Here is a 27,881-nt window from a genome sequence, read left to right on the forward strand (position 1 = left end):
CCCGGCGGCCGCACTGGGCGCAATTCCCGCTGCCCATTGGCTGTTACCTAGGCAACCGGGAGCAACGCCACTCTCCATTGGTCCGGCCCGAACTCTGCGCCATCTTTGTGCGGGGCGGAGTGTCTCTGGATCTCTGGACAAACATCCGAGAGAGGGGTGGGGCTGAACCCATGATCCCACCTTGGCCACCCTGGTGAAGACCTCAGGTCTTACCTACCCAGAGACAGCCTAGCCGAAATGTCACACACACAACAAAACAAAACAAAACCTGGGTCAGAAGCAACAGTGACCACCATCTCAAGGGGCTCCGATCCTGTGCGGACCTTCAGAGTTGTAAATGGCCCCTCCCTGGAGTTTAAGGGCAGAACCCAAATCTGGCTTTTGAGGTTCGGTTTTGTAGATGGTAACATGCTAGACTAGGCAACTGCAGTTGAATGAGCGTCAACCCTGTGCCAGCATTGTGATATCGGGACACTTCTGCATTCATTCGTCGTTAGGATTTGTGTTGTCATTACTCAGATCCTTTGTATTTAAAATATAGTGTTTGGATGTCTGTGTGGCTCAGTCCTTAAGCTCAGACTCTTGATTTCGGCTTCAGGTCAGGATCTCAGACGATGAGATGGAGTCCCGCCTGTGACTCTGCGCTGAGAGCACGGATCCTTCTTGGAATTCTCCCCCCACCCCCCGGCTCTCTCTCTGTGCCCCCACCCTCAAAAAATAAATAAACATTAAAAAAAAAATAAATATAGTGTCAATATTGGAGCAAATCCTCCAAATACCGTGCACAGCAATCCGTTTATCCGTATACAGTATTTATTTACTGAACAAAGTGAATGCAGCTAGAAAAGACACAGATCGTTGCCCTCCTGGAACTTACTGCCTCCATGTGGAGAAGAAAAGATTCATGTACATGTAAAATTCAAGATTATATTTAATTATTAAAAGAAGGCAAACGCATGAAGAGAATAAGCAAACTGCTTCTCTGAATTGGGGTTTTCCTCATCTGTGGAATAGAAAATGAAAATGATAATAATAATGATAAAGACTCCCCAGGACTTGTATGACAGTACAGTGTATAAGTGCTCAATAAACACCATTTTTACATTATTTTAAAAGACTTGGATTCTGTGTTCAAATCCCATGCCTGCCACCAAACGTGTGGGGCTTCAAACAAGTTATTAAGCTCTCCAGCCTGTAAAATGAGATTGGACAAGCAGACCTATAAAATTCAACCAGCTCTAACATTCAATGGTTAAACATGCTAAACTGTGTGGTACCGAATATAGATATAATTAGTTGTTGAGAGAATGGAGTGTCAAGAAAATAGATCTTATTGCATTGAAGAATATATATATCGAAATTTGATGAAATAAGGATGGATTGTGGTTAAACTATGGAGAAAAATTAGGGGGAAGATATGTTTTGCAAAATGTAGTGTTTTGAATGGGAAAATTCATAGATACACAAAGTAGAATAGAGGTTACCAGGAACTAGAGGAGGAGGGAGTTACTGTTCAATGGATATGGAGTTTTTGTTGGGATGATGAAAAAGTTTTGGGTATAGGCAGTGGTGATGGTTACACAACGTTGTGAATGTATTTAATGTTAACGAATTGTACACTTGTGAAATGGTTAAAATGATAAATATTATGCATATTTTACTGCAATGAAAATGTTTTCTTTTCAAGAGACCTCATGATCAGGGGAGAGGAGCAAAGGGAGAGAGAGAGAGACAGAGAGAGAGAGAAAGACAGAGAGAGAGAGAGAATCCTTAAGCAGGTTCCAAGCTCATCTCAGAGCTTGATTTGGGGCTTGATTCCATGACTCTGGGATCATGGCCTGAGCAGAAATCAAGAATCCGATGCTCAACTGACTGAGCCACCCAGACGTCCCAAAAATGTAGTTTCTTTTTTCCCCCCAAAAATGTAGTTTCTTTTTTTTTTTTTAATTTTTTTTTCAACGTTTATTTATTTTTGGGACAGAGAGAGACAGAGCATGAACGGGGGAGGGGCAGAGAGAGAGGGAGACACAGAATCGGAAACAGGCTCCAGGCTCTGAGCCATCAGCCCAGAGCCTGACGCGGGGCTTGAACTCACGGACCGCAAGATGGTGACCTGGCTGAAGTCGGACGCTTAACCGACTGCGCCACCCAGGCGCCCCCAAAAAATGTAGTTTCTTGGTCAGAGCAGTGACACAAGGAAACCAGTGTTGTTGTTTTTAATCTTTTAGCTCAGTCTCCTCATTTTTCCTGTTTGTTTATTTTTGAGAGAGAGAGAATGGGGGAGGGGCAGAAAGAGAGGGAGACAGAGGATCCGAAGTGTGTGCTCTGTGCTGACAGCAGAGAGCCCTATGCAGGGCTTGAACTCATAAACCGTGAGACCATGACCTGGGCTGAAGTTGGATGCTTAACCAACTGAGCCACCCGGGAGCCCAAAGGAAACCAGTATTTTAAGAAAATTAATCTGGTAGTGATACTCAGAGATAATCAGAGAGATTGGAAGCAGAGAAACAAATTCATAAGCTATTTTAATAATATAGCTAAGACATCTTGAGAGTCTCAAAAGTAATGTGGCATCCATGAAAATGGACAGAAAGGGGGTTCATATGAGACACATCCCATAGAGATATTTAATAAGAAGCAATATAGTGTTAAAAGCACTGAGTTGGTGTGCCTGGATTTGGATCCAGCTCTGCCACAGACCAGCTGCATACATTACTCAGTTTCGAACATCATAGGAGCTGTAATGCCAGTTACGTGTAGTCCATTTACATCCATGGAATATACAAAAAATAATGCCTGGCACGTGTGTAGCATTTGGTGAGTGCTAGCTCTTCATAGGTAATAGGGAATGTATTGATCCCCCCTCCTTTTTTTTCAGTAAAAGGAAAATCAAGTTGTAAGGGGTAGACTCAGAAATAAATTCTGAGAGTTTTCCATAGAGAAGACCCAGAATTCAAAGGAGAACTCTAAATCTTGCAGCTTTCCTTGACAATTTGAAGCTTAGGGGCTAAAATGAGATCAATACCAAGAGATCATCTCTGTGACTATGATCCCTCGGACACAAGGGCAAGTACTACTGAATTATTTGATATCTGTATAGGGAAGGGAAATATATGTCTTGTAACTGAAAGGGGAAACTGTACGGACCTTTGCCTAAAATGGGTTACATGCCAAAAAAAATTAAGACATTGTCATACATGTAATTAAATAATAAGTTGTTTTGGGGTGGCTGGGTGGCTTACTGGGTTGAGCATTTGACTCTTGGTTTTGGCTCAGGTCACAATCTCAAGGTTCATGGGTTCGAGCCCCACATCAGGGGCTGAGCTGGCAGTGTGGAGCCTGCTTGGGATTCTCTCACTCCTCTCTCTGCCCTTTCCCCGCCTCAAAATAAATAAATAAACTTAATAAAACAAAAAACAAAAACAAAATAAACAGTAAGTTGTTTCGATTCAGTACTTTTACTAGCTGTGGCAATAATTTGATTCAAGAAAGAATGATTATGAAATATTGGTTACTATTTGGCTGGTCATCTCTTGCAAAAACCCATAGTCTAGTCTGCTGGTTATTTTAAGCACAAAACAAAAACAGCATCAACAATAAAAAAGCTACCATTTGTTGAGTGTACTAACCACTATGCTAAGTGTTTTACATACCTTCTCTTAATTTTTATTTAATTGAGGAAGGGATAATTCCCATTTTACAGATGAGAAAACACACTCTTAAGTGTTCAGATGGGGTTCAAACTCAAATGACTCTCATTCTCTCTTTTTTCTCTTTTCCTCCAGTAATATAATTACATTGTTCCTTCATAGCACACACCCCCTTTAAGGCCTTTGCTGAAGGCCTACCCCCAAATCGTTGAACTTCTATTATGGAGTTTTCAGTTTTCATTGTTGGCTCCTTTTCTGCTGCCTCAGAGGGCTGTGTGTCTTCAGCTTGATCTTCCTTCTCTTTTCCACTACTAAAAATATACTGAGTCCCTATTGTGTCTAGACACTGAGGTTTTACAGCGGTGAATAAAACAGTCATGGAATTTTACCTCATGGAACTTTTTAGTCTAAGACCGTATCTTCCATCAACTAACAAATAAGCATTAAGCATCCGGGCCAGACACTGTGTAAATTGCATTAGGGCTGTGATTTTTAAAAACCTTTTTAGTTAGGCAGATTAGGTATTTTTCTTTGCTTCATTTTGTCTCGCTAGCACTTTAGAACATAGTAGGTACTCAATAAATATTTTATGAATGAGTGCATGATTGAATGAATGCAGATACAAAGACTAGATCTCTCCAGTTTCACAGCTGGTTGGTTCATAGCAGGCACTCAACAAATGACTGATTAGGTAGGCTACTTTATTGAAAGCTCCCAGAGACAGGTCAGCAACAGGAAGCTAGGGGCGGGGCGGGGCTGGTAAGAGCAAGGGGCGTGTCTGACCTGGGTCTGGCTCCTGGAGCATGCGCGGTCTTCATCGACGGTGACGGGCGAAAAATGCGGAGGGCGCGATTACGTAGACAGTGGTTCTGATTGGCTACCGTTCGCGCGCGAGGGGTCGTGCCTACGCGTCGCCAAGTAAACAGGCTAGGTAGGGGCGGGGCCGGCAAGGCGCCGCGACCTGGTTGGTCAGGAGGGGGTTGGGGGTGTCTCCGATTGGTCCCTGCCCGGGGCTCAGCTGTGTGGAGCGCACCGCGACCCGGAGCCGGCGGCCTGAGGGATGGACGAAACGAGCCCACTGGTGTCCCCCGAGCGGGCCCAACCCCCGGACTACACCTTCCCGTCCGGCTCGGGCGCTCACTTTCCGCAGGTGCCGGGGGGCGCGGTCCGAGTGGCGGCGGCGGCCGGCCCGGCCCCCTCTCCGCCGGGCTCGCCAGGCCACGACCGGGAGCGGCAGCCACTGCTGGATCGGGCTCGGGGCGCGGCGGCCCAGGGCCAGACCCAAACCGTGGCGGCGCAGGCCCAAGCCCTGGCCGCTCAGGCGGCGGCGGCGGCGGCGCACGCCGCGCAGGCCCACCGCGAGCGGAATGAGTTTCCGGAGGACCCCGAGTTCGAGACGGTGGTGCGGCAGGCGGAGCTGGCCATCGAACGCTGCATCTTCCCCGAGCGCATCTACCAGGGCTCCAGCGGAAGCTACTTCGTCAAGGACCCTCAGGGGGTGAGAGCGGGGTGGGGGCTGCCGCCGCTGCCTTCGGGGAGGGTGGGCCTGTCCGGGGGAATTAGCAGCTTCGCACAGCCACGGGGAAAAGGGGGGTTGAAAGGCTGCGAAAGGGAGAAACTTCACAGTGCAGAGCCCCTTGGCAAGATTTTGGAATGCCCCTGAGGACTGGAGATGGAGAAGCTCTGCGGAATGAAGAAATAAATCAGAACTTATTTGGTGGGGGAGGAGTGAGCGGAGAATGAAAACGAGAAATTGACCAGATACAGGCGAGGGGCCCAGCGGTGTGGTGGGACAATCGGCTTCTCGACAGAGACGCGCGGGGAGATGCTGCTTTCTAGTAGGTTCCTTAGCTTTAAACTACAGAGACTGCTATTCGGCCATTGTCCTACAGATTTGAGCTTTGGTCTATTTCCTCTTTTTGGACTGAACCAGCGTTGTCCATTGTACTACAGATTTGAGATTTGGGCCCATTTCCTTTTTTTTGGACCGAACCAGCGTTGTCGCTGTTTATTGAGAAGGACGGGTGACCCATCAGGGCCTCTGAGGGTTCAGTTCCAGCCTTCTGTGTCGTGGGGATGTCTACCACTGCCCCAGGTCTCTTACTGGCAAACGTCGGTGATGAAGTGGGTGGACTTACCAGTTTCATCTGCCTTGATTATTGCTCACTTCTGGGAAATTGTTCAAATTCTTTTTCATGTCTTCTCAGTAAAGAATGTGGAGTTTTAGAAACACAGGACTACCTGCTACATTTTACTTTCATTTCTCTCCTAGGACTATCAGCAGTTCGCTTTTTAGCTAAGGCAAAGTGTTTGCTGGCCTTTATTTTGTCCCCTGCATGTGTATAAATAGGGGGATGGGGATGAGATGGGTTGGGATGGGACATGGGGTGACCAGGACAGCTGAGCGGTGACCTTTATTCTTTTGATAGCTGCAGAAGAATTTAAGGCATTTATATAAGACCAGAGGGATCAGAGGAATATCAGTGGGTCAAAAAGTATTAACTTTTCCCTGTCAGAGTTCTTGGATAGATCAGAATGGTTTCTTGGAAAAATGTATTATTGTTATACTTATTAAAATGATGATTGTCAAATCTCCCACAGATTTTCCCTGCATCTCTCCTGTGTGAACTCTTTACATGGCTGGCGTGCTGTTCTGATAGGAGTGCCGAGTGGCCAGGATGGACTGACTTGTAGCTCTTGGTTAGGTTCATTTAATAATCTGGTCATTCTTCCAGATGTTGTCCCTGAATTCTCAAGAACCAGAAAGCAATATACCGTCAACTCAGTTACCATAAACTGAGCTGGGGAAAAGGTGGGGAAAACTTTGAGAATAGTAAGTCTTTGCAAGTCCCTCAAGTAAGGGGAGGAGTGAGTTAAACTGAAAGCTCAAAGGGGAACCATTACTTCTAGAAAAAAAGTGGGTCTCCTGAGGTCTAAATGCTAGCAAGATGCTTTCATCTTTTATATAAGTGGTTTTTAGTTTTTGTTTATTTTACTTTCTCTTTTCTTTTTTTTTTAGCTTGTTGGCTGATGTAAGGAGTTGCTGAGTATCTTTGATAGGTACAGGAGCAGTAGGAAGGTTTTTATTTTTCTTTCATGACATTGTTACAGTTTTTTTTGGAAGTGTGTCAGGTCAGCTGAGAAGTGACCTGGTGCTCTGACAGGTGGGAGTAATAAGATCTTTCACTTCTCCCTGGCAGGTAAAGTATTACCGCCTCTGTGCATGGGCCATGGAGAATAACAGACTGTGGGTATGTTTCTTGGTGATTTGCAGGATCCCAAGGTCTAAAATTTCCTGGCCACTGTCCTTTCGTAGAGAGGAAGTCAAAACACATATGCCCTGGCAAAACTTGTTAATATAACCATCTTAGTCCCACTGAGTAAAATATGGTTCAGAGCAGAGGATCACTTCCTCAACACTGTGGTGGGTCAGGTTAGGGACCACAGACTCACTGTAGTTGTTCGTGTGGTCTTTGGCCCTGTTCCAAATTAGTTTATTTATTTTATTGAACAAATACATAGGTAGCACTTACTATATGCTAGATACTATTTTAAATGCTTTACAAATAATAATTCACTTAGTACTTATAACACCTTTGAAGGTAGGTACTATTATTATTCCGACAGATGACACTGAGACACACAGTATAACTAATTTTCTTCGGGTCCTAACATCTAGTGAGTGGGAGGCAGGATTCAGGCCTACTGAGTCCAGAATTCATGCTCCTAACCTCTATGCTGGGCTGCCTCGAAGTCAGTCATCTGAATTTTTGGTTTCTTTTTGTTTACCATTATTGGTTAGGATTAAATTGGGCTATGTGTGACAAAATTTAAAACAACAATGCCTTGAATAAAAGTACGCCTAACTCTCATAAAGAAGTCTATAGGCTGCTTAGGGTTGGCATGGCAGTATGAACAATGTGCCTCCTTCCATCCAGCTGATGGGCCATCCCTAGAATGTGGCTTCCACTACATAATCCAAGATGGCTACTCAGACTGCAGACAACTGGTCTGTTTTTCAGCCAGTTGGAAGAAGGAAAGGATGAGGGAGAGTATGCCCTCTTCCTGCAAGACGTTTCATAGAAGTTGCACCAGACTCTTTTTACATCCAATTGTCCAGAACTTAACTGCAGTAGTGGCTGGGAAGTATAGTCTTTATTTTGCCCCACTAAAAATCAAGAGTCCTATGTCCAAGGAAGAAGGGGGAACAGAGTTTGGGGAAACCAGCTGTTTCTGCCAGAGCTGCTTTTGGAGCTAGAGAGGCTAGAAGGTTCTTGGAGATAATAACCCTGATTCCCTTTCCCAATTTAGGATGGTTTCTCCCTCAGGGCGAGCAAATGGGGACCTAGAACTGTAAGATGGAAAAGGCTAGATCAGAAGGCCTGATAGAGAACGCTCATAAACCCTAACCCTCCTCACTTGTATTATTGTGCTTCTGGTCTTAAGCTCAATCACCTATGAAAATATTTTTAAAGCTTTTTATTTTGCGAGGCTAGTAATATTAGATGTTCATATTCCAAGAATCATAGAATAGCATGTGATTCACGAGTTTACTAAGAAGATTAAATGCGATATCCCACATGAACCTGGCGTGGTTCCTGTTGCTTAGCAGGGGTTCAGAGTATTTTGGTTTTTATTAAGTTGTATGCCCACTGACCCCTGGATTAGGCTTTGTTGGACACATGGCATTGAATAAAGCAAAAGTAGTATAATTTTGAGAAGATTTTATGACCACTGAGAATAGTAATTTATTAGCTAACGCTAATTTGTATCTGCTTCAGAATTTTACAGATACTGATCACATGTGCTAGGACCTAGGCCTTGTATCAGTAATATTCAATCTTTTAAACAAACTTATCGACCAACAGTTTGTCATAAAATGATACAGGTTTTTCTTTTTTCATTTTTCAAATATAAAATTATGTTATAATATTGAATGTGCTTCTTCCAACTACCTGTGCCCTCCCAAGAAATTCTGATGTCCTTACACGTGGTTGAGAGTAACACTGATAGCCTGATAAAGAATAAAGATCTCAAACAGGATAATTACTGTTTTTTACCTAAATGTTAAGAGGCAGTCAAGTTTCTATGTCATCTTTAGATGTAGTTCCTGAGATTTTTTTTTTAATGTTTATTTTTGAGAGAGACAGACAGAGCACGAGTTGGGGAGGGGTAGAGAGGGAGGGAGACACTGAATCCGAAGCAGGCTCCAGGCTCTGAGCTGTCAGCACAGAGCCCGACGTGAGGCTAGAACTCGTGAACCGGGAAATCATGACCTGAGCTGAAGTCAGATGCTCAACTGACTGAGCCACCCAGGCGCCCCTGAGATTTTGAAGCATCATTACTGTCTGTTCTAGGGACCTGTCCCAGACCACAAGTTGTAATGGATGAGAAAGGTTGGGTCAATGGCAGTGGACAGGAAAATAAATACAGGCTAAATCTCTTCTATTGCCTTCTCTTTGGATCCCATCTTCTTTTAGGGTCTCATACATTTAGAGTAGCCCATCCCTCTCTTTTCTGAGAGTTAGCATGTAAAGAAGGCTTCTTTGCCTAAATAGCCAAGTCAGGCAGTGCTATTTCTATCCAACTGCTAATACAGAATGCAGCAGTTCTCAGAGTGGGGCCAAAGGACCTATAGGAATCCTATTAGATGTCCACAGGTCAAAATTATTTTTAATACAATTTTAAGACTATTTGCCATTTTCATTCTCACTTCTGTATAAGTATACAGTGGAGATTTCCAGAGGCTACATGATGTGTGATATTGAAACAGACTGAATATTAAGGAAGATGTTAAGAATACAGTTGCCTTTTATTAAGCCAGACACTAGAGAGATTTGCAAAAATGTAAAATAGTGCCTGCCTTCTCACTAAAAATTGTTTCTGAAAATAGTTATTTTTCATAAAAACATATCACTTAGGTCAACATGTAACAGGTCTATTTTTATTATTAAGTTGAATTAATAGTCGTAACATTTCAGTTTTAATTTCTAATACAGCAAATGTAGATTTTACATTACCCCCAAAAGTTTTGGGAGTCTTTACTAATTTTTAAGAGTTTAGAGGGATCTTGAGACCAAAATTATTTGAGAACCATCAGCTTCATGTTTAACAAATTAAACAAAAACTTTTAAAAGTTGTGTCTGTATATTTCACCGTGCAACAGTGAGTGATATGCTTAAACTATCTTTTCTTTTTTTTAATGTTTATTTATTTTTGAGACAGAGACAACACGAACAGGGGAGGGGCAGAGAGAGAGGGAGACACAGGATCCGAAGCAGGCTCCAGGCTCTGAGCTGTTAGCACAGAGCTTGACGCAGGGCTGGAACCCACCAACCGTAAGATCATGACCTGAGCCAAAGTCAGATGCTCAACTGACTGAGCCACCCAGGTACCCCAAAACTATCTTAAATGTTAGCACAGTATAATACCCTCCTTTTTAGGGCTGCTGGACAGATGGGAGAAACCTGTGAGTTCCAGGTCTCTTAGTATTTGTTGTGGGTTCTGACACTAGCCGGTGAGTGGTCTCTTCCTGTGCAGTTCTGTTTTTATCCCTAGCTTCACTGACTGCTATTGCTTAAACTACCTGTACTTCACCCTCTTTATTAAAGAGGGTTAGTAAGGGGATGTTAAGGAAAGCCTTTTTAAAAATAATGGCATCGGGGTGCCTGGGTGGCTCAGTCAGTTAAGTATCTGACTTTGGCTCAGGTCATGATCTCAGTTTGTGAGTTCGAGCCCCGCGTCAGGCTCTGTGCTGACAGCTCAGAGCCTGGAGCCTGCTCCAGATTCTGTGTCTCCCTCTCTCTCTCTCTGCCCCTCCCCTGCTAGTACTCTGTCTCTCTCTCTCTCTCTCAAAAATAAATAAAACATCAAAAAAATATATATTGGCATCAGGGGCTCCTGGGTGGCTGAGTTGGTTGAGCATCCCCGACTCTTGATTTTGCCTCAGGTCATGATCCCAAGGTCGTGGAATCGAGCTCCGCGTCAGGCTCTGTGCTGAGCATGCATCCTGATTAAGATTCTCTCTCTCTCCCCACCTCTGCCCCTCCCCTGCTCTCTCTGTCTCTCTCTTTGTCTTTCTAAAGTAAGATAAGATAAAATTACAATAAAATAAAATGAAATAAAATAAAATAAAATAAAATAAAAATAGCATCAAACCAAAGCTTACTACTAAATGTAATAAAGAAATTGAAGTTATAGTAGGGAAGAGAGAAGACAGAAAAATTAGGCAGTAGTCATTCTCTTTCTCAACCAAATAATGGTGGGTATCTTTCTAATTTGAATGGTTCTAGAGTTTGTTTTCTGTGAATAGGAGATATCCTTGAGTATTCAGGAACACAGTTGAAAATGTGAAGTTCACATTAGCTTTGGAAATTAGGCCCAATGCTGTTATGTATCATTTGGCAAGCCTGTAGTGCTCACACAAATGAGGTACTGAGCAAACGTTAACAGAGTTGAATTGAACTGAGGCCACACTTAGTCCTGAAAGGCACTTGTCTTCCTTTCTGCCTAATGTCCTTTGGTTCCTCCATCCTTCCCACCCACCATTCCTCCTTTATCCAGTCCACACGTCTTTATTTAATGAAACCTGTGTGATTCCGAGATAATGATGATTACTAATGCTTTTAGAGTTGTTGAAATGCTTTCTGATTCTCTTTATGTTGGAAGGAAATTGAGAAGTTTGAGAGGTCAGTCTGTAAATGATGCTTTGGCTGCAATCTTGGCCTTCGAGTTCTGCTTTTCTTGTTTTTTGTTTTTTTTTTTAATTTACATTATTTCCTTTATTTTTTTATTTTTGAGAGAGAGAGAGCGAGAGAGGGGAACAGAGGATCTGAATCAGGCTCTGCACTGACAGCAGTGAGCCTGACACAGGGCTCAAACTCACGAACCTTGAGATGATGACCTGAAGTCATGACACTCAACTGACTGAGCCACCCAGGCACCCCAGAGTTCTGTTTTATTTAATGGAAGTATTTAAGCCTCAGTCTGGGTAGCTGAAAAATACTAATAGAAGGAATGTCTCAGTCGTCCTTCCACTGGAGACCAGCTTGCTGAACTCCACTTTGTACCTCAGTTGAACTGACTGTTGAGTTGTAGGGCATGCCTCTAGTTGTCCTGTGGTTTTACTGCCCAGTTCCAGAGAGTTACAATGGACTCATGAGTCATTCTGTGAGTGACAGGAGCCCCTTGCTATTGCTGCTGTCTGGTTCCGAGCCCAGGGTTCCAGGGGGTACGGAGACAAGAAGATTGCTGTCCCTTAGGCCTTTTGCTAGCCATTTTGGATAAGAATGTAATCCTGAAGACTTAGGATATGAATATATGCACTTGACTTTTCCCACTGAATATGTAAGGTTGTTTGTGTTTAAGAATAAATTGATTTCCTTTGGAGGGAGGAGACTTCTGTGTTTTTCTTGCTCTCAAATTCTTGCAAGGCTTCTTGAAAGAACTGGCCTCCAGATGGACCAATTATTGTTGGAGACACGCATCCAGCCAATTCCTAATATGAGTACATACTTAATGCAGGCAGATGGGTGTATGTTTTTTGCTGTGACCTGCCTGTCAGGAAGTGACACCCACAGGAAAATGTCTTATGACCCAGACTAGCTTGAGTTGGCTGTGGGGTTGAGGGGAGAGGGAGAGTCATATGATATGAAGATGAATCACTGAGATAGCATATTTACTTTTCTTCCTCTTCTTCATATTTACCAGGTTGGGGACTGGAGGGAATGAGGTAAATGTGAAATAACCTTGGAGGGCTCCCTGGCCTGGGGAAGAAAACCTCAGGAGGGAGGTCCATAGTGTATAGATTGCTTCACTGTCCCATATTCCAAGGACCTCTGAGGATTAAGTTACCACCTGCAAGAGAAGGTGGATTTTAATCTTTGGGGACTCTCATGTCCTGGTCTCTTGCTTACCAGAGTTACTTAAAAGAACCCCATTCTAACCAGGTAGCAGATTCTTTTTCCTGTTGTGATTTTTCCCTTCCATTGCTTTCTTGGTTTGTCTTTCCTAAACTTTTTAAGGTTTTGTTAATACCCTGCGAGTGGAATAGTAAGACTGCTAGAGGAAATCAGCCATTGATGGAGTTTCCTTAATCTCATTCCATAATACTTTACTAATTTCCTCTCAACTGATACTTTTTTGAGTCTTTACCTAATTGATGCAGAGCAACAGTTTGTATGAATGTACCTTGGAAGTTGGGCTTTGAGTCCGTTTTACCATGTATACTAGACTTGGCATCTTCTTTGGCCACAGCCCTTTCTGGCACTGGGTCTCTTAGCTGCACACATGAGCTGTAACTTCCCCTTACAAGCTGGGGAGAAGCTAGTGTCTGTCTATAGCTATTGTCTGCGTGTGCCTTCTCATTTCTTTCTAGAGTCTTGCTGACCTGGTCTATGAGCTACTTGAATCAATTGCCTTTGACATCCTATTTTTCTTTTCTCTGTATAGAAGATCATTGCTGTCTTCAAACCCAAGAATGAAGAGCCATATGGGCACCTTAATCCTAAGTGGACCAAGTGGCTGCAGAAGCTATGCTGTCCCTGCTGCTTTGGCCGTGACTGCCTTGTCCTCAACCAGGGCTATCTGTCAGAGGCAGGGGCCAGTCTGGTGGACCAAAAACTGGAACTCAACATTGTACCCCGTACAAAGGTCAGTGACTTGTCTCTCCAGGGAACCTTACTGCCTATCCAGAGTTTTCCTGGGCCTAAGTCCTGCTACATGTTAATGGGGCTTAGGTCCAGGGAGGGCTGTTTATGTCCTGAGTCTAGGGTTCTCAGCCTTTTTGGGGGGGGCAGATAGTAGATTTAGGCTCATGAGTTGATCATCTGATGGAAGCCATCCTGAGAAGGATACGCATAAAATTTTTGCACACAATTTCAGGAAATTCACTGACTCTCTGATGCACACTTATGGGTTCCCTGTGTTTTTCAATCCCTGGTAACTGTAAACTGGTTAGAAACCTAGCTACTTTTATAGCTCATTCTTTTAGATTTCTGAGCTATTCCATGATTTAGAGATAATCTAGAATGGACTAGCTTATGTCAGCTAATCACTTATACAAGGTCTGGCAAGGAGGAATCTAGGATGGGATGAGAGTCTGGCTTGAACCTGTGCAGGGAACTGACCTGGAATTCTCATCCATCTTTTTGCTGTGAAATTCTTGTACTTATCTGAACATAGTAAAATCAGGGTCCCAGATCCAGGCAAATCCACACTTAGAATGGATTTGCACATCCCCTATGTTTGTTATAGACTTAGCTGAGGTTCTAAGGGAATAATGATTCCCTCCCCCTCCCCACAATATGCTGAAATACAGAATTGTTTGCTTGCATTTTCAGGACATTTACCGATGCCAGGCTAAGAATCCCTGTACTGCGGGGTGTTACATGAAACTTTCCAAGAGTTATGAGGGGAAGGAATCTGCTGGTCAGCACATGAACATTCAAGGACACATCATCACCCATTTAGTATGTGGCTACCTCAGGTTTAGTAACAAGGTGGAGCTCTGATCTGATATGCCCTGAGGCTGCAGGAGCATCTTTGTAGCTATGGGCTTTAATCCTCTGAGAATCTGATGAAAGCTATACATCTTGTTCCCAGAAAAAAAATCATATATTTGCAGTTGTTGTTTGCATAGAATTTCAGGGGGATGGTTCATGGACCAGTTGCAATCTACTCATTTACCTTGTAAGGAGCATGCCTGTAGCTTAAAAACCCCTGCTTAAGATTTTCTTTGATGGTTTAGATAGTAGACTGTGGGCAGAGACTGATCAGCAGATAGAAGCTTTCCTTCAAACCTGTTTTTTTCTGTTTCCCAGGGTGTTTTAGAAGAAATTGTGATTGTTGTGGTTGTTTAACTGTCTGCTCCTTTGCCAGCGAACTCCAAACAATAAGCCACCTGGTTTGTAAGTTTGTAGAGGTCAGGGACCATTTCTTGAAATTTCCTCTTATATTCAGCACCTAGCAAAGTGCTGTTTTTATAGGAAGTATTCCATAAGTGCCAGTTGAGTCAGTGAGCGAGTATCAAACCAGGAGGGACAATTCTAGAGATCCCCTCGACTCAGGTCCGTGGGGAGAGCGTATGCTTGTAGCTCCCGTGGACATCTGATTCATTGCCTGGTCTTGTACAGTTCATTCCTTCCCTCTATGCTTTAGTTCTCTCTGTACACAGAGTTAAATAGCACACTTTGAACATCTTGTATGATAATTAATGCTTTAAAGATCTCCTGCCTAACCAGAATTCCTCCTATTAGGCCCCTCCTAGATTCTAGAAATTGTTTTCAATACTCCTTGCTCAGCACTGTCATTCCCTTTCTTCACTAGGTAAATAGCGCCTAGCCATGTGCCTGCTCTGCTTGTGCTTCTGGAGTGCAGTGCCTGAGAATCAGAGGTTGAGGCCACATTCTGACTCTGCAGCTTTTTATTGGGTGACCCTTGGCAAGTCACTTAAAACACCCCCATATCCCCTGCTTGCTCAGTTTCCTTACTATAAAAATAGGGATATAAATAGTTCCTACTTTATGGGGCAGCTATTAAGATTACACAGGATAATCCATGTAAAACACGTAGCCTAGTGCCTTTGCACAATATAAACACTCCACACATCCTAGCCTGTAGTATTTTTATGTCAATGCTAATCATAATAGAATGTCACCCCCCAAAATCCCATTCTTCCCCATCTCTGGTGTGGCCTGATGATCTTTTGCATGAGAAAGTCAGCAACAATAAAAAAAATACTTGTCTTCCATGAGACTGAGATGAGCTAGAACGTTGCAAGTTTAACAAAGAGTTGCTAAAGAATAATGAGAGGATGTCTCTCCCCTCCCAGCCTACCCACCCTTCTGACAAGATTCTATCCAGTTGATTAGAGCATCTGTCACTATGGAAACGGGGCTCATGTTGTGATGGAGCTTCAAATAGTAAGGCTCTAGTTCTCATTCAGTAGCTGTCTCTGCTCTGTGTTCCTGTGGGGTTTCAGGTTATGATAGCTTCGTTAATCATACGGAAAAAGTGGGTTGTTAAAGAGAACGACAGAAAATAAATCTGACTGGGGGGGGGAAGGGTAGTTTATCACTTGAGAAAAGCAAGGGTTGTCACTGTGGAAACTGGCAAGGTAGTCCCTAGGAAAGCCTTTTTTCCCCTTGATTCCTGTGCATGTGTTTCCTCAGCAGAGAATGCCAACTTACAGGAACTTGCACATCCATTTTAGATACTCTGTTAACATTGGATGGACAGATGGATGGGTAAGGAGTGAGGGAATGATTTCGTCCCTAAGATTCATAGGCACAATATTTAGTTATTTGTAATGAGTTCTGCAAGGCTTAGGAAAAGAAAGAATTTTCTTTTAAATTTAATTTTATTTAATTTAGGTATTTATATGCTGAAACTCACTTGTTGCTATCTCCGAAAGAATATGCATTTACTTAATAAATATTACATTCACTTAATAAATATTTAATGAGCATGTACCAATCACTTTGTTAGGTACCGAGGATGCTAATGTGAATAATATGATCTCTTTTTCCCCAAATCTCTTTAATCTTAAGAGAGAGGTTAGATAAATGAATGGATAATCGCAAGACAGTGTGATAAAGGGTGATAATGGACACATACGGATTGTAGTGATATTACTATAATTTGACAATCAATCATAGTTATCTTTTTTTTGTTGTTTCATGTTTATTTATTTCTGAGGGAGGTGGGAGGGAGGGGCAGAGGGAGAGGGAGATACAGAATCTGAAGCAGGCTCTGCACTGTCAGCTCAGAGCTTGACGTGGGGCTCAAACTCAAGAACTGTGAGATCATGACGTGAGCCAAAGTCAGAGGCTTAACCAACTGAACCACCCAGGCACCCTAACAACCAAGTGTAATATTGGTGGCCCATTAAAAAATGTTTTTTTGAATAGGCAATGCATACATCTAGTGTAGAGATCAGAAGGCACAGTAGGGTAAACAGAGTAGTTCAGCCTCTCTCCCACCTCTTGTCTTCCAGCCACTCTGTTCCTTCCTTGGAGGCAGCTATTAGTACTAGTTTCTTGTATAATATTCCAGATACAGTCTGCATAAATATGCCTATATATAGTAATCTAAAAATTAAAACAAGTTTTAATGTTTATATTTATTTATTTATTTTTATTATTATTATTATGTTTTAAAGTAGGCTCCATGCCCAGTATAGAGCCTAACACGGGACCTGAACTCATGACCCTGAGATCAAGACCTGAGCTGAGATCTAGAGGCAGACGCTTAACCTACTGAGCCACCCAGGCACCCCTAGTGTTTATTTTTTATTTTTTTATTTTTTATTTTACTCTTAACGTTTATTTATTTTTGAGACAGAGAGAGACAGAGCATGAACGGGGGAGGGTCAGAGAGAGAGGGAGACACAGAATCTGAAACAGGCTCCAGTCTCTGAGCTGTCAGCACAGAGCCCAACGCGGGGCTCGAACTCACAGAGCGTGAGATCGTGACCTGAGCCAAAGTCGGCCGCTTAACCAACTGAGCCACCCAGGCGCCCCTAGTGTTTATTTTTTAAATGTGAATAATTGTACATAGTACAAAACTCAAAATTAAATATAAGGGTATGGAGTAAATTACAATCTGTTTTTATGTGGACAGAAATTAGGTGTTGGGCCCTCTTCTCCTAACCCAGGTGGTGGCTGTATTAGAGGAATTCATGCTAGCTGCTATAACAAACCCTGGGTCTCAGTGGTTTAATGGATCTTGCTCACATAATAGATCCATGCCAGTTAGTCAGCTCTCCTAGATCCCTTGTCACTCCACGTAGTAACGAGAGATCTAAAATCCTTCCATGATGTGTTTTTGCCATCTCAGAGCCCTTCGTTTCCAGCTGCACAGATGGGAGAGTATGAACTAAGGATCATGGGAGATTTTAGGGGCCAGCCCTGCAGGTGATGTACATATATCATTTTGTCAACATTCCATTGGCCTGAACTAGTCCTTAGAAAGGCTGAGAAGTGCATTCTTCTTGCATGCCCTGGGAGAGGAGCAGCACTGGTGAGCGTCCAGCTGTTCCCTTCCAATGGTATAGTTCTTATACTCGATTGTAACCTAGATATCTCTTCTCTTTCCACTATAGGTAGTGTATCTGGCCAGCGATACCTTCAACTATAGTGCCATTGACCGAGTGAAGTCCAGGGGCAAGCGGCTTGCACTAGAGAAAGTGCCAAAAGTTGGGCAGCGGTTTAATCGCATCGGGCTACCGCCAAAGGTATAAACTGCACCTGCAAAGGTGATGATTTATGGTGGCATAACCATCCAAGTGGTGAAACAAGGCACCTAGAGACTTGCATGTAGACATGAGAATAGCCTGCCTTGAGGCTCCTGTCTTGCTCATTTTTAAGGTTTGGGGAATAATTTTCCAGAGAACAGAGCTCCTAACTTCTCACTTTACTCCTCTGGCCCATTTAGATAGGCTTCTTGAATTTGGATTGGGCAAGCACTCCCATGACCTTTTTCTGATATAAACTCCACAGTGCCTTGTGGGTGACCTGGCTTACTCCTGGGCTCTTTGGACTTGAGCTACAGGGAAGTCTCTTTATTCCTCCTCTTTGGCTGCAGGTTGGTTCATTCCAGCTCTTTGTTGAAGGCTACAAAGACGCAGACTACTGGCTACGGCGTTTTGAAGCAGAACCTCTCCCTGAGAACACTAACCGGCAACTACTGCTGCAGTTCGAGCGGTTGGTGGTGCTGGACTACATCATCCGCAACACTGGTGAGCAGCTGTGGGCGGTCCCGGTGTGCTAGATGGCTGGGAGGCGCGGGGAGGCCTGGAGGCCTGCCGAGCTCCATACCTGAGTGCCTTCTCGGGATGAGGTTTGTCTGTGAGTCAGAAGGGCCTCGAAAATAGGTTGCCAAGACACGCTTTGTCCAGTTGTGCAGTCATCAGAGGTAATGAGTCCTGGAGCCAGTAGTGCATTTTATCTTAGCCTGTTTCCCAGTCCCAGACAGAAGACACATTGGCCCTTCCGAAGCAACATCGAGAGTACTTTTGTCCTTGATCCCTAGTCACTCAGAGTAGCAAGACCTATCGTAGGACAGTTTTGTCTTTGAGTAGCTCATGTGCGTAGACTCATACGGTAGTTGTCATTTGGTGACTGACTTATTTCACTTAGCATGTGCCCCTAAGGTTCATTCATGTTGCGGCATGCATCAGAATTTCTTTCCTTTTTAGGGCTGAATAATATTCCATTGTGTGCATATACCATATTTTGCTTATCTATCCATCGATGGACACTGGGGTTGCTTCCATGTTTTAGCTATTGTGAATGATGCTGCTATGAATGTGGGTGAACAAATATCTTTGAGACACTACTTTCAGTTATTTTATATATATACCCAGAAGTGGAATTACTGGATCACATGGCAGTTCTGTTGAATTGTTTAGTTTTCCTCCTTTTTTTTTCTTTTGAGAGAGTGTACATGTGTAAGAGGGGGAGGCGCAGAGGGAGAGGGAGAGAGAGAATCTTAAGCAGGCTCCATGCCCAGCTCAGAGCCTGACACAGGGCTCAATCTCATGACTGTGACATCATGACCTGAGCTGAAATCCAGAGTCAGATGCTCAACCAGCTGAGTCACCCTGGTGCCCCTGTTTAACTTTTTTTAAATTGAAGTATAGTGACCTATGCTTAGTCTTTGGAGGAGCTGCCATACTGCTTTCCATTCCAGTGCACCATTTTACATTACCTCCAGTGTTGGACAGCATTCCAGTTTCTCCACCTCTTCATCACTGTGTCATTTTCCGGGTTTTGTTTCCTTTTGTTTTTATCTTTATTTATTTATTTATTTTTAATTTTTAATTTTTAATTTAATTTAATTTTATTTAATTTAATTTAATTTAATTTTATTTTTTTGAGAGACAGAGCATGAGCAGGGGAAGGGCAGAGAGAGAGGGAGACACAGAACCCAAAGCAGGCTCCAGGCTCTGAGCTGTCAGCACAGAGTCCGATCTGGCACTCAAACCCACAAACCGTGAGACCGTGACCTGAGCCGAAGTCAGACTCTTAACCTCCTAAGCCACCCAGACACCACTCCTTTTGCTTTTAGATCACAGCCATCCTAATAGGTATAAAGGTGGTATATCATTGTAGTTGTGATTTGCGTTTCCTAATGATTAGTGATGTTGTGAACATCTTTTCATGTACTTTTTGGCCATTTGCCTGTCTTTGGAGAAATAACTATTCAAGTTCTTTACCCATCTTTGAGTCAGGTTGTTTTGTTGTTGAGTTGTAGGAATTCTTTATATATTCTGGACATTAATTCCATCTCAAATACATGACTTGCAAATATTTCCTCACATTCTGTGGGTTGCCTTTTTATTCTGTTGGTAGAATCTTTTGATGTAACTAATTTTTATTTTTTTAATTATTTTTTTTTAAGTTTGTTTATTTTGAGAGAGAGAGGGACAGAGCACAAGTGGGGAAGGGGCAGAGAGAGAGGGAGAGAGAGAATCCCAAGTAGGCTCTGTGCTATCAGTGCAGAGCCCAACTCAGGGCTCAGTCTCATGAACCATGAGATCATGACCTGAGCCAAGATCAAGAGTCAGACACTTAACCAACTGAACCACCTCAATGAAATTAATTTTAAAGTTTTCATGAAGTCCAGTTTGTCCATTTCTTAATTTTTGTCTGTGCCTTTGGTGTCACATGTAGGAAATTACTGCCAGATCTAATGCCATGCAGCTTTTGTCTTATGTTTTTGTCTTAAGAATTTTATAGTTTTTGGTCTTAGATTTAGGTAATGGATGAATTTTGAGTTAATTTTTTGTGTATGATGTGAGGTAAGGGTCCAACTTCATTTTCTGTGTGTGGATATCCAGTTCTCCCAGCACCATTTGTTTAAAAGACTGATTTTCCCTGCTGAAGGGTCCTGTCACCCTTGTTGAAAACCATTTGATCACATATGCAAAGGTTTATGTTTAGAATCTATTGTTTTACATTTATCTATTTAATTTACCTATATGTTTGTCTTTATGCTAGTACTACACTATTTTGATTACTATAGCTTTGTAGTAAGTTTTGTAATAAATATAGTTTATCATAAGCTTGAAAGTTTTGGAGGAAGTATGAGTCCCCCAGCTTTCTTCTTCTCTTTCTGGATTGCTTTGTCTATTTGGGGTCCCTTGAGATTCCATATGAATTTTAGGATGAGTTTTTCTGTTTCTGCAAAAAACATCATTGGGATTTTGATAGTAATTGCCTTAGATCTCTAGATTGCTTTGAGTAATATTGACATCTTAACAATATTGAGTCTTCCAGTGTATAAACATGGGGTGTCTTTCCATTTATTTATGTCTTCTTTAATTTCTTTCAGCAATGTTTGTAGTTTTGTTTTTTATTTTTTGTTTTTTGTTTTTGAGAGAGAGCAAGTGGGGGAAGTGGCAAAGAGAGGGAGACAGAATCTCAAGGCAGGCCCCGAGCTGCCAGTGCAGAGCCTGTCACAGGGCTCGTACCCACGAACCATGAGATCATGACCTGAGCCAGAAGTCAAGAGTGAGCACCCCGGCGCCCCTTGTAGTTTTTATTATACAAGTCTTTCACCTCCTTGCTTAAATTAATTCTTAAGTATTTTATTCTTTTTGATGCTAAGTGGAATTGTTTTCTTAATTTGCTTTTTTGGATTGTTCATTGTTGGTAAATAGAAATGCAAATGATTTTTGTGTGTTGACTTTGTATTCTGATACTTTGCTGAGTTTATTTATTAGTTCTGGTGTTTTTCTGGTATGTCATCTTTAGACTTTTCTATATATAACATCATATCACCTGCAAACAGATAATTTTACCTCTTTCTTTCAAATGTGGATGCCTTTTATTTCTTTTTCTTGCATAATTACTGTGGTCTTCCAGTATTGTGTTGGACAGAAATGTTGAAAGTGAGCATCCTTGCCTTGTCTAGATCTTAGAGAAAAAGCTTTTAGTCTTTTACCATTGAGTATGATGTTTGCTGTGAGCTTTTCATTTATGACTTGTATTGAGGTAGTTTTCTTCTATTCCATTTAAGTGTTTTTATTATTGAAAAGATATTGAATTTTGTCAAATGCTTTTTCTGCATCAGTTGAGATGATCATGTGTGATTTTTATCCTTCATTCTGTTAATGTGGTATATCACACTGATCAATTTTCATATGTTGAACCATATTTACTTTCCAGCAATAAAACCCACTTGGTCATGGTATATAATCCTTCTAATAATGTTGCTGATTTCAGTTTGCTAGTATTCTGTTGAGGATTTTTGCATCAATATTTTTAAGAGATATTGGTCTGCAGTTTTCTTGTAGTATCTTTGTTGGGTGTTGGTACCAAGGTAAGGCTGGTCTCATAGAATGAGTTTAGAATGTTGCCTCCTCTTCAAATTTTTGAAAATTTTGAGGAGAATTGGTGTTAGTTCTTCTTTAAGTGTTTGGTAGACTTTACCAATGAAGCCATCAAGCCCAGGGCTATTGTTTGTCAGGAGACTGTTTACAGATTCAGTCTCCTTACTGGTTATAGGTCTATTCTGATATTCTATTTCTGCATGATGTAGTCTTGGTAGATTTTGTGTTTCTAGGAATTTGTCCATTTCATCTAGGTTTTCCAGTTTGTTGGCATACAGTTTCCTATAGTTCTCTCTCTCTCTTTTTAATTTAGAAAGAGCGTAATGGGGACGGGTAGAGGGAGAGGTAGAGAATCTTAAGCAGGCTCCGTACCTAATGCAGAGTCCCATGTGGGGCTCTATCTCATGACCTTGAGATCATGACCTGAGCCAAAATCAAGAGTCTGACATCTAACTGACTAAGCCATCCAGGCTCCCCTATTATAGTACTCACTTATAATCCTTTTTATTTTGGTAGAATTGGTAGTAATGTCCCTACTTTTGTTTCTGATTTTAGCAATTTCAGTCTTGTGTATTTTTTTCTTAATCTAAATAGCTAAAAGTTTATCAGTTTTATTCATTCAGTGAAACAATTGTTACATTTTAGTTTTAGAACATTTAGTTTATGTATAATGTACATATAGATGAAAATCTACCATCTTATGTGCTTTCTATGTTTGTGCCTATCTTTTTTTCTTCCCCTTCTTCCACTGATCTTTTTTCCCCTCTTTCTTGCTTTCTTTTAAATTATTTTGTACTTATTTCATTTCTCCCCTCTTTTAGCTCAGAAGCTGTATACTCTTTTCTTTTTTTTTCTTTTCTTTTTTTTTGGTGGTTACTCTAAAGATTACCATGTGAATCCTTGATTTCCCAAAATCTAGTACTAATTGGTAGAAACCCTTAGCTTCATTTACTTATCTCCAGACTTTTATACTATAAATGTCATATGTTTTAATCATATATGCATATATATGTGTATGTGTCTGCATGTATGTGCATATGTAAAACCACATTTCTATAAAACTATTAAGATGGTATTGTCATTATTATTACTGTTATTAATATAATTATGGGGACTTTTGAGCATATACAAATAAGCAGAATAGTGAACCTGCATGAACTGGTTATTCCGGCCTTAACAATCGTTGGTCCATGACTAATCCTGTCCCACTCACACTTCCATTTAGTTACCTTTTTTTATTATTTTAAGGTAATTTCAGGTATAAATTTATTCCTAATTATTTCAGTATGTGTCTAAAAGACAACTCTTTTAAAAAAATACTATTACACTCCAACAAAACTAATAATATTTGTCTAGATTTACTAATATATTTACCCATTTTATTGCTCTTTAAATCTTCCTGTATCTCCAAGGTTCTATTTGGGATAATTTTCTTTTGACTTAGAGAATATTTTAGCACTAGTCTGCTGGTGATGAATTTTGGTTTTGTTTGTCTGAAAATGTCATTATTTCACCTTCATTTTTTGAAGGCTATTTTTGCTGGGTATAGAATTTGGGATTGGCAGCTATTTTCTTTCAGTAGTTAAAAAAACAAATATTCCATTGTCGTCTTACTCCCATGATTTCTGTGGAGAAGTCACTTGTCCTTGTATTATTGCTGTTTATTTGAAGGTAATCTCTCTTTTTCTCTAGCTCTTTGTGAGATGTCCCCTGTAGTTGGTTTTCAAAATTTTTACTACAATATGCTTGGTATAGTTTTATTTGTATTTATCCTATTAGGGATTCAGTTTTCCTTGAATCAACAGTTTGACCTTTTGTCACTTTTGGAAGATTCTCAGCTATTCTCTCTTTAAATAATTATTTCTGCCCATTTTTTCCTCCACTCCTTCTGAGAATCCAGTCACATTTTTCCTGGGTGCTTTGTTTTGCTCTTTTCTTATGACCCGCCTTTCAGATCATTACTTCTGTCTTTGGCACAGTCTAATGGTAAACTCATCTATTGAGTTCTCAATTTGGTAACCATATTTTTCAGTTCTTGAATTTCTATTTGATTCTTTTTTATGGTCTTGTTTTCTACTAATATTATTAATCTTGCCTTTTATCTTCTTAAATAGTAAGGATTTTATGTTAAATATTTAAGAGTCTGTATCTTCATTGTTTGGAGCCCCTCTAGGTTTGTTTTAATTTTCTGTTTCCTTTGTTTTTAGCCATGTCATCCTGTCTCTTTACCTAGTTATTTTGATTGTCAGATATTATATATCAAAAATGGTAAAAATATTTGGAGGCCTAGGATGCAGAAAGTAGTAGAAGATGTGTAGTGCATCTGTGTAGAAGATGATGTTTGTTTTGGCAAGCAGCTAAGGGTACCAGCAATCCAGATTCACTTTAATTTCAGGTATTAAAGGGAAACTCTGCTTAGTTCCAAGGTGTAGTCCTTCAGGTTTCAACCCAAAGCATGGGTGATTTACGAGGGTCTCCTCCCTGTATCAGTCACTGGACTATGATTTTTTCTCCCTAGCTTCACAAGACTATTAGAACACTGTTCTTCTACCTCTCAACCTCTTAGCCACCTCTTCCCAAATCAGCAGGTGCTCTAGGAGAAAAGAAGCCACAAATGCTAGACTCTTCTGTCTGAATTTCCTTTCTCTCCCAGATCTTGACATTTTAACTCTTAATGGACTTATTCAAACCTCTGATATCTTAAAGAGATCTAAAAATATTTTATTGGGACGCCTGGGTATCTTAGTTGGTTGAGCGTCTGACTCTTGATTTCGGCTTGGGTCATGGTCCCAAGGTCGTGGGGTTGAGCCCTGTGTCCACACCTAGCATGGTGCCTGCTTAAAATTCATTCTTTCTTTCTTCTCTCCCTCTCTCCACCTCTGCCCCCTTCCCCTGCTCACACACTCTACAAAATAAAAATTAAAAAAATAAAAATACTTTATCAATGTTTTCTAGTTGTTCTCAGTAGAATGATTGGTCCAAGTGTCCCAAATATGTAGTCCATTATTACTGAAAGTGAAAATCACCCCAGTTTTTTCTAACATCATGTTTCTGTTCACAGATCGAGGCAATGACAACTGGCTGATTAAATATGACTGTCCAATGGATAGTTCTAGCTCTCGGGTAAGAGGTTGATCTATGTCTTGAAGAAGAAGATGAGGTAGTGTATATGCATAATGTAGAAGCATATAATAATCAGAAATTAGGTCATATAAGTTGAGAAGAATCAGGATAGCACATGTGTTTAAAATTGATAGGTTAATATTTGATAGAGGTTTTCTCAATCTGGTTTTTTAATTTAAATTTTTTTTAATGTTTATTCATTTTTGAGAGACAGAGTGTGAGGGGGGAGGGGCAGAGAGAGAGAAAGACAGACAGACAGAATCTGAAGCAGGCTCCAGGCTCTGAGCTGTCAGCACAGAGTCCGATGTGCGGCTGAAACCCACGAATTGTGAGATCATGACCTGAGCCAAAGTCAGATGCTTAACTGACTGAGCCACCCAGGCACCCCTCTCAATCTGTTTTTTAAGGAATATCCTATTGAATAATGTTAATAGAGGTAGAAGAAAATTCAAAATAAGTTTGGAATTATATTACATACTTTATGCTTTTCTTGGAGATTCACATTGCATAGTAGTGTAGTAAAGGTCTGAGAAGTAGTCCATTAAATGAACCTATTTAATTTTGTTTGGCCCATGATTTCTAAACTTTTTTAGAATACTTTTCTCACAATAGACCATAATTCCACAGAACCATCAGTTTAGAAAAAGCTGCTTCCTGCAATTTCCCTTACTCTCTCATTGCTTTCATATTCTACCATGCTTTTCTAGTCCTGCTTAGGTTGCACATTAAAAAAAAAAAAATTAGTGGAATAGGAGAATGAGGTTGACTTCTATCCTTATAGTAGTTTTTTTGTCTAGCTTTTATTTTTATTTTTTTTTTAATTTTTTTTTTTAATGTTTATTTATTTTCGAGACAGAGAGAGACACAGCATGAACGGGGGAGGGGCAGAGAGAGAGGGAGACACAGAATCGGAAGCAGGCTCCAGGCTCTGAGCCATCAGCCCAGAGCCCGACGCGGGGCTCGAACTCGCAGACCGCGAGATCATGACCTGAGCTGAAGTCGGACGCTTAACCGACTGAGCCACCCAGGTGCCCCTGTCTAGCTTTTACTATAATTGACATATAACATTGTACAGGTTTAAGATGTACAACGTAGTGATTTGATGAATGTATATTTTGCAAAATGTTTATTTACCACAGCAAGTTTAGTTAACACATCCTCATAGTGTTTTTACTTTCTTCTCTAATAGTGGTTTTCATATTTTGTACATATCAGAATTACCTGGAAGCCTTATTAAAAATAGCACAGATTCTTCAAGGCTTTCCCCCACTAGGTCTGGAGTAAAACTTAGGATTCCGCACTTTTAATAGGGTACCCTAGGGGATTCTGATGCCAGTATCCTGGATGCACAATCCCTGTTTCTGTGATGGCACCTGTGAGCCTGAGGCATGGAGCCAGGTAGACAGTCATGGGAGTGTCTGACAGGCCATCATAGGTAGCCCGCCCACTCTTTGCATTCGGCTCTTGTCCTTTTCCTTTTCACCTGTCCCTGAAATGGCAAGAAACTCTCTTGTGCAAGAGTAACCAACTGTTATCTTCCATGGTCCTCTTATCTCATGGCAAAATGTGGTCACCAGTAAAGTAGCATCTGGTCCAGGTCTACAGAAAAGGATCTTGGCTGGCTGAATTTGATTTTTCTTTTTCCTTTTCATACTCTCAGGACTCTCACTGCCTTTTCCTAGGAAGAAAGGCTTAGAGTTACCTTTTGTTATTGTCAGTTTCCTTCTTAAGGAGGGCTGTGGCAACTCCTGGGGAAGTGTACCTTTTCTTAGATAAGGAACTCTGAGAACCTTAAATAAGCCAAGTCAGAGGTGCCATAAATGTACTAAGCTCAGGTAACTATGGAAGCCAGTTCAGAGGTTGAATAAGGATTGGTGCCTGAGGGGGTTGGGCTGGGCTACTTTGCTACTACTTTAAAGGGCCTGAGACAGGTGGGACCTTAAGTATTTTGTCTTTCCTTGTTCTTCAGGACACAGACTGGGTGGTGGTGAAGGAGCCTGTTATCAAGGTGGCTGCTATCGACAATGGGCTGGCTTTCCCTCTGAAACACCCTGACTCCTGGAGGGCATGTAAGTCTCAAGACCATTGTGGTCTGGCTTTTTCTTGCTCTTCTCAATTTTTTCATCTATGGGGTGAAGATAATAATACCTCTACCACAGGATTGTTCTAAGAATTTGTAGAATGACGCAGCTCATGCATTTAGCACAGTAGCTGACACGTGGGGCAAGTACTGCAAAACGCAAGCTACTCTTGTCATTTTTGCCTGACATTAGTCCTGTTAGAAGCACAGAGTTGAATTTTCTCATCTGTGCTTTGCATTTTTCTCATTTTTTCTGAGGACTTATTATAATTTATTCTATTTGTGTTTCTAAATATAAGCTATCGTCAATGTTTTCTGTCTTCCTTGGTGACATCCTCGAAGCCAGCCCTGGCTGGTAATAACTGAGAAACTCTTAGAAAAAGAAAGGGAGATACAAGTAGAGGGTCACTAGCCCCTTTGCAGTACCAGTGTGTCTTTTCAGAAGGCCGATCTCAATGTCTCGTTGGTAGATAAGTAGAAGTAACTAGAAGGTCTTGTGATGTCTGGGAAAGAGTACAAGCTCTGGGATTTTTGGGTTTGAATCCTAATTCCTTTGCTTACTCTTTAGGCTTTAGGATTAACAGCCCTGGTAACATTTCTTTTCTGTCCTATGTCAAGTAAGAGGGCTGTTCTACCTTTGGCAGTGCTCTGATAGGTGGAGGACAGAGATGGGCAGCTTTGTTTTTTGCTTTTC

General features: G+C 41.5%; 1 protein-coding gene and 1 long non-coding RNA gene across 2 annotated transcripts in view; both read left to right on the forward strand.

Moving 5' to 3' along the window:
- The first annotated feature begins 173 nt into the window (after nucleotides 1-173).
- LOC128312579 (uncharacterized) lies at nucleotides 174-744 on the forward strand. Its single transcript, XR_008292055.1, has 2 exons — nucleotides 174-386; nucleotides 599-744. It is a non-coding gene; the product is annotated as an uncharacterized LOC128312579 (long non-coding RNA).
- Nucleotides 745-4,619: 3,875 nt separating this feature from the next.
- Nucleotides 4,620-27,881, forward strand: part of PI4K2A (phosphatidylinositol 4-kinase type 2 alpha) — a 32,376-nt gene continuing 9,114 nt past the window's right edge. Inside the window, exons 1-6 of the mRNA XM_015063112.3 lie at nucleotides 4,620-5,148; nucleotides 13,101-13,301; nucleotides 17,752-17,883; nucleotides 18,234-18,387; nucleotides 25,046-25,107; nucleotides 27,077-27,176. Coding sequence (XP_014918598.2) covers nucleotides 4,711-5,148; nucleotides 13,101-13,301; nucleotides 17,752-17,883; nucleotides 18,234-18,387; nucleotides 25,046-25,107; nucleotides 27,077-27,176 — 1,087 coding nt within the window. The 5' untranslated portion in view covers nucleotides 4,620-4,710. The remainder of the gene's footprint in view (nucleotides 5,149-13,100; nucleotides 13,302-17,751; nucleotides 17,884-18,233; nucleotides 18,388-25,045; nucleotides 25,108-27,076; nucleotides 27,177-27,881) is intronic.

Source organism: Acinonyx jubatus, chromosome D2 (genome assembly GCF_027475565.1).
Source record: "Acinonyx jubatus isolate Ajub_Pintada_27869175 chromosome D2, VMU_Ajub_asm_v1.0, whole genome shotgun sequence".
In the NCBI taxonomy this organism is placed as follows: Eukaryota; Metazoa; Chordata; class Mammalia; order Carnivora; family Felidae; genus Acinonyx; species Acinonyx jubatus.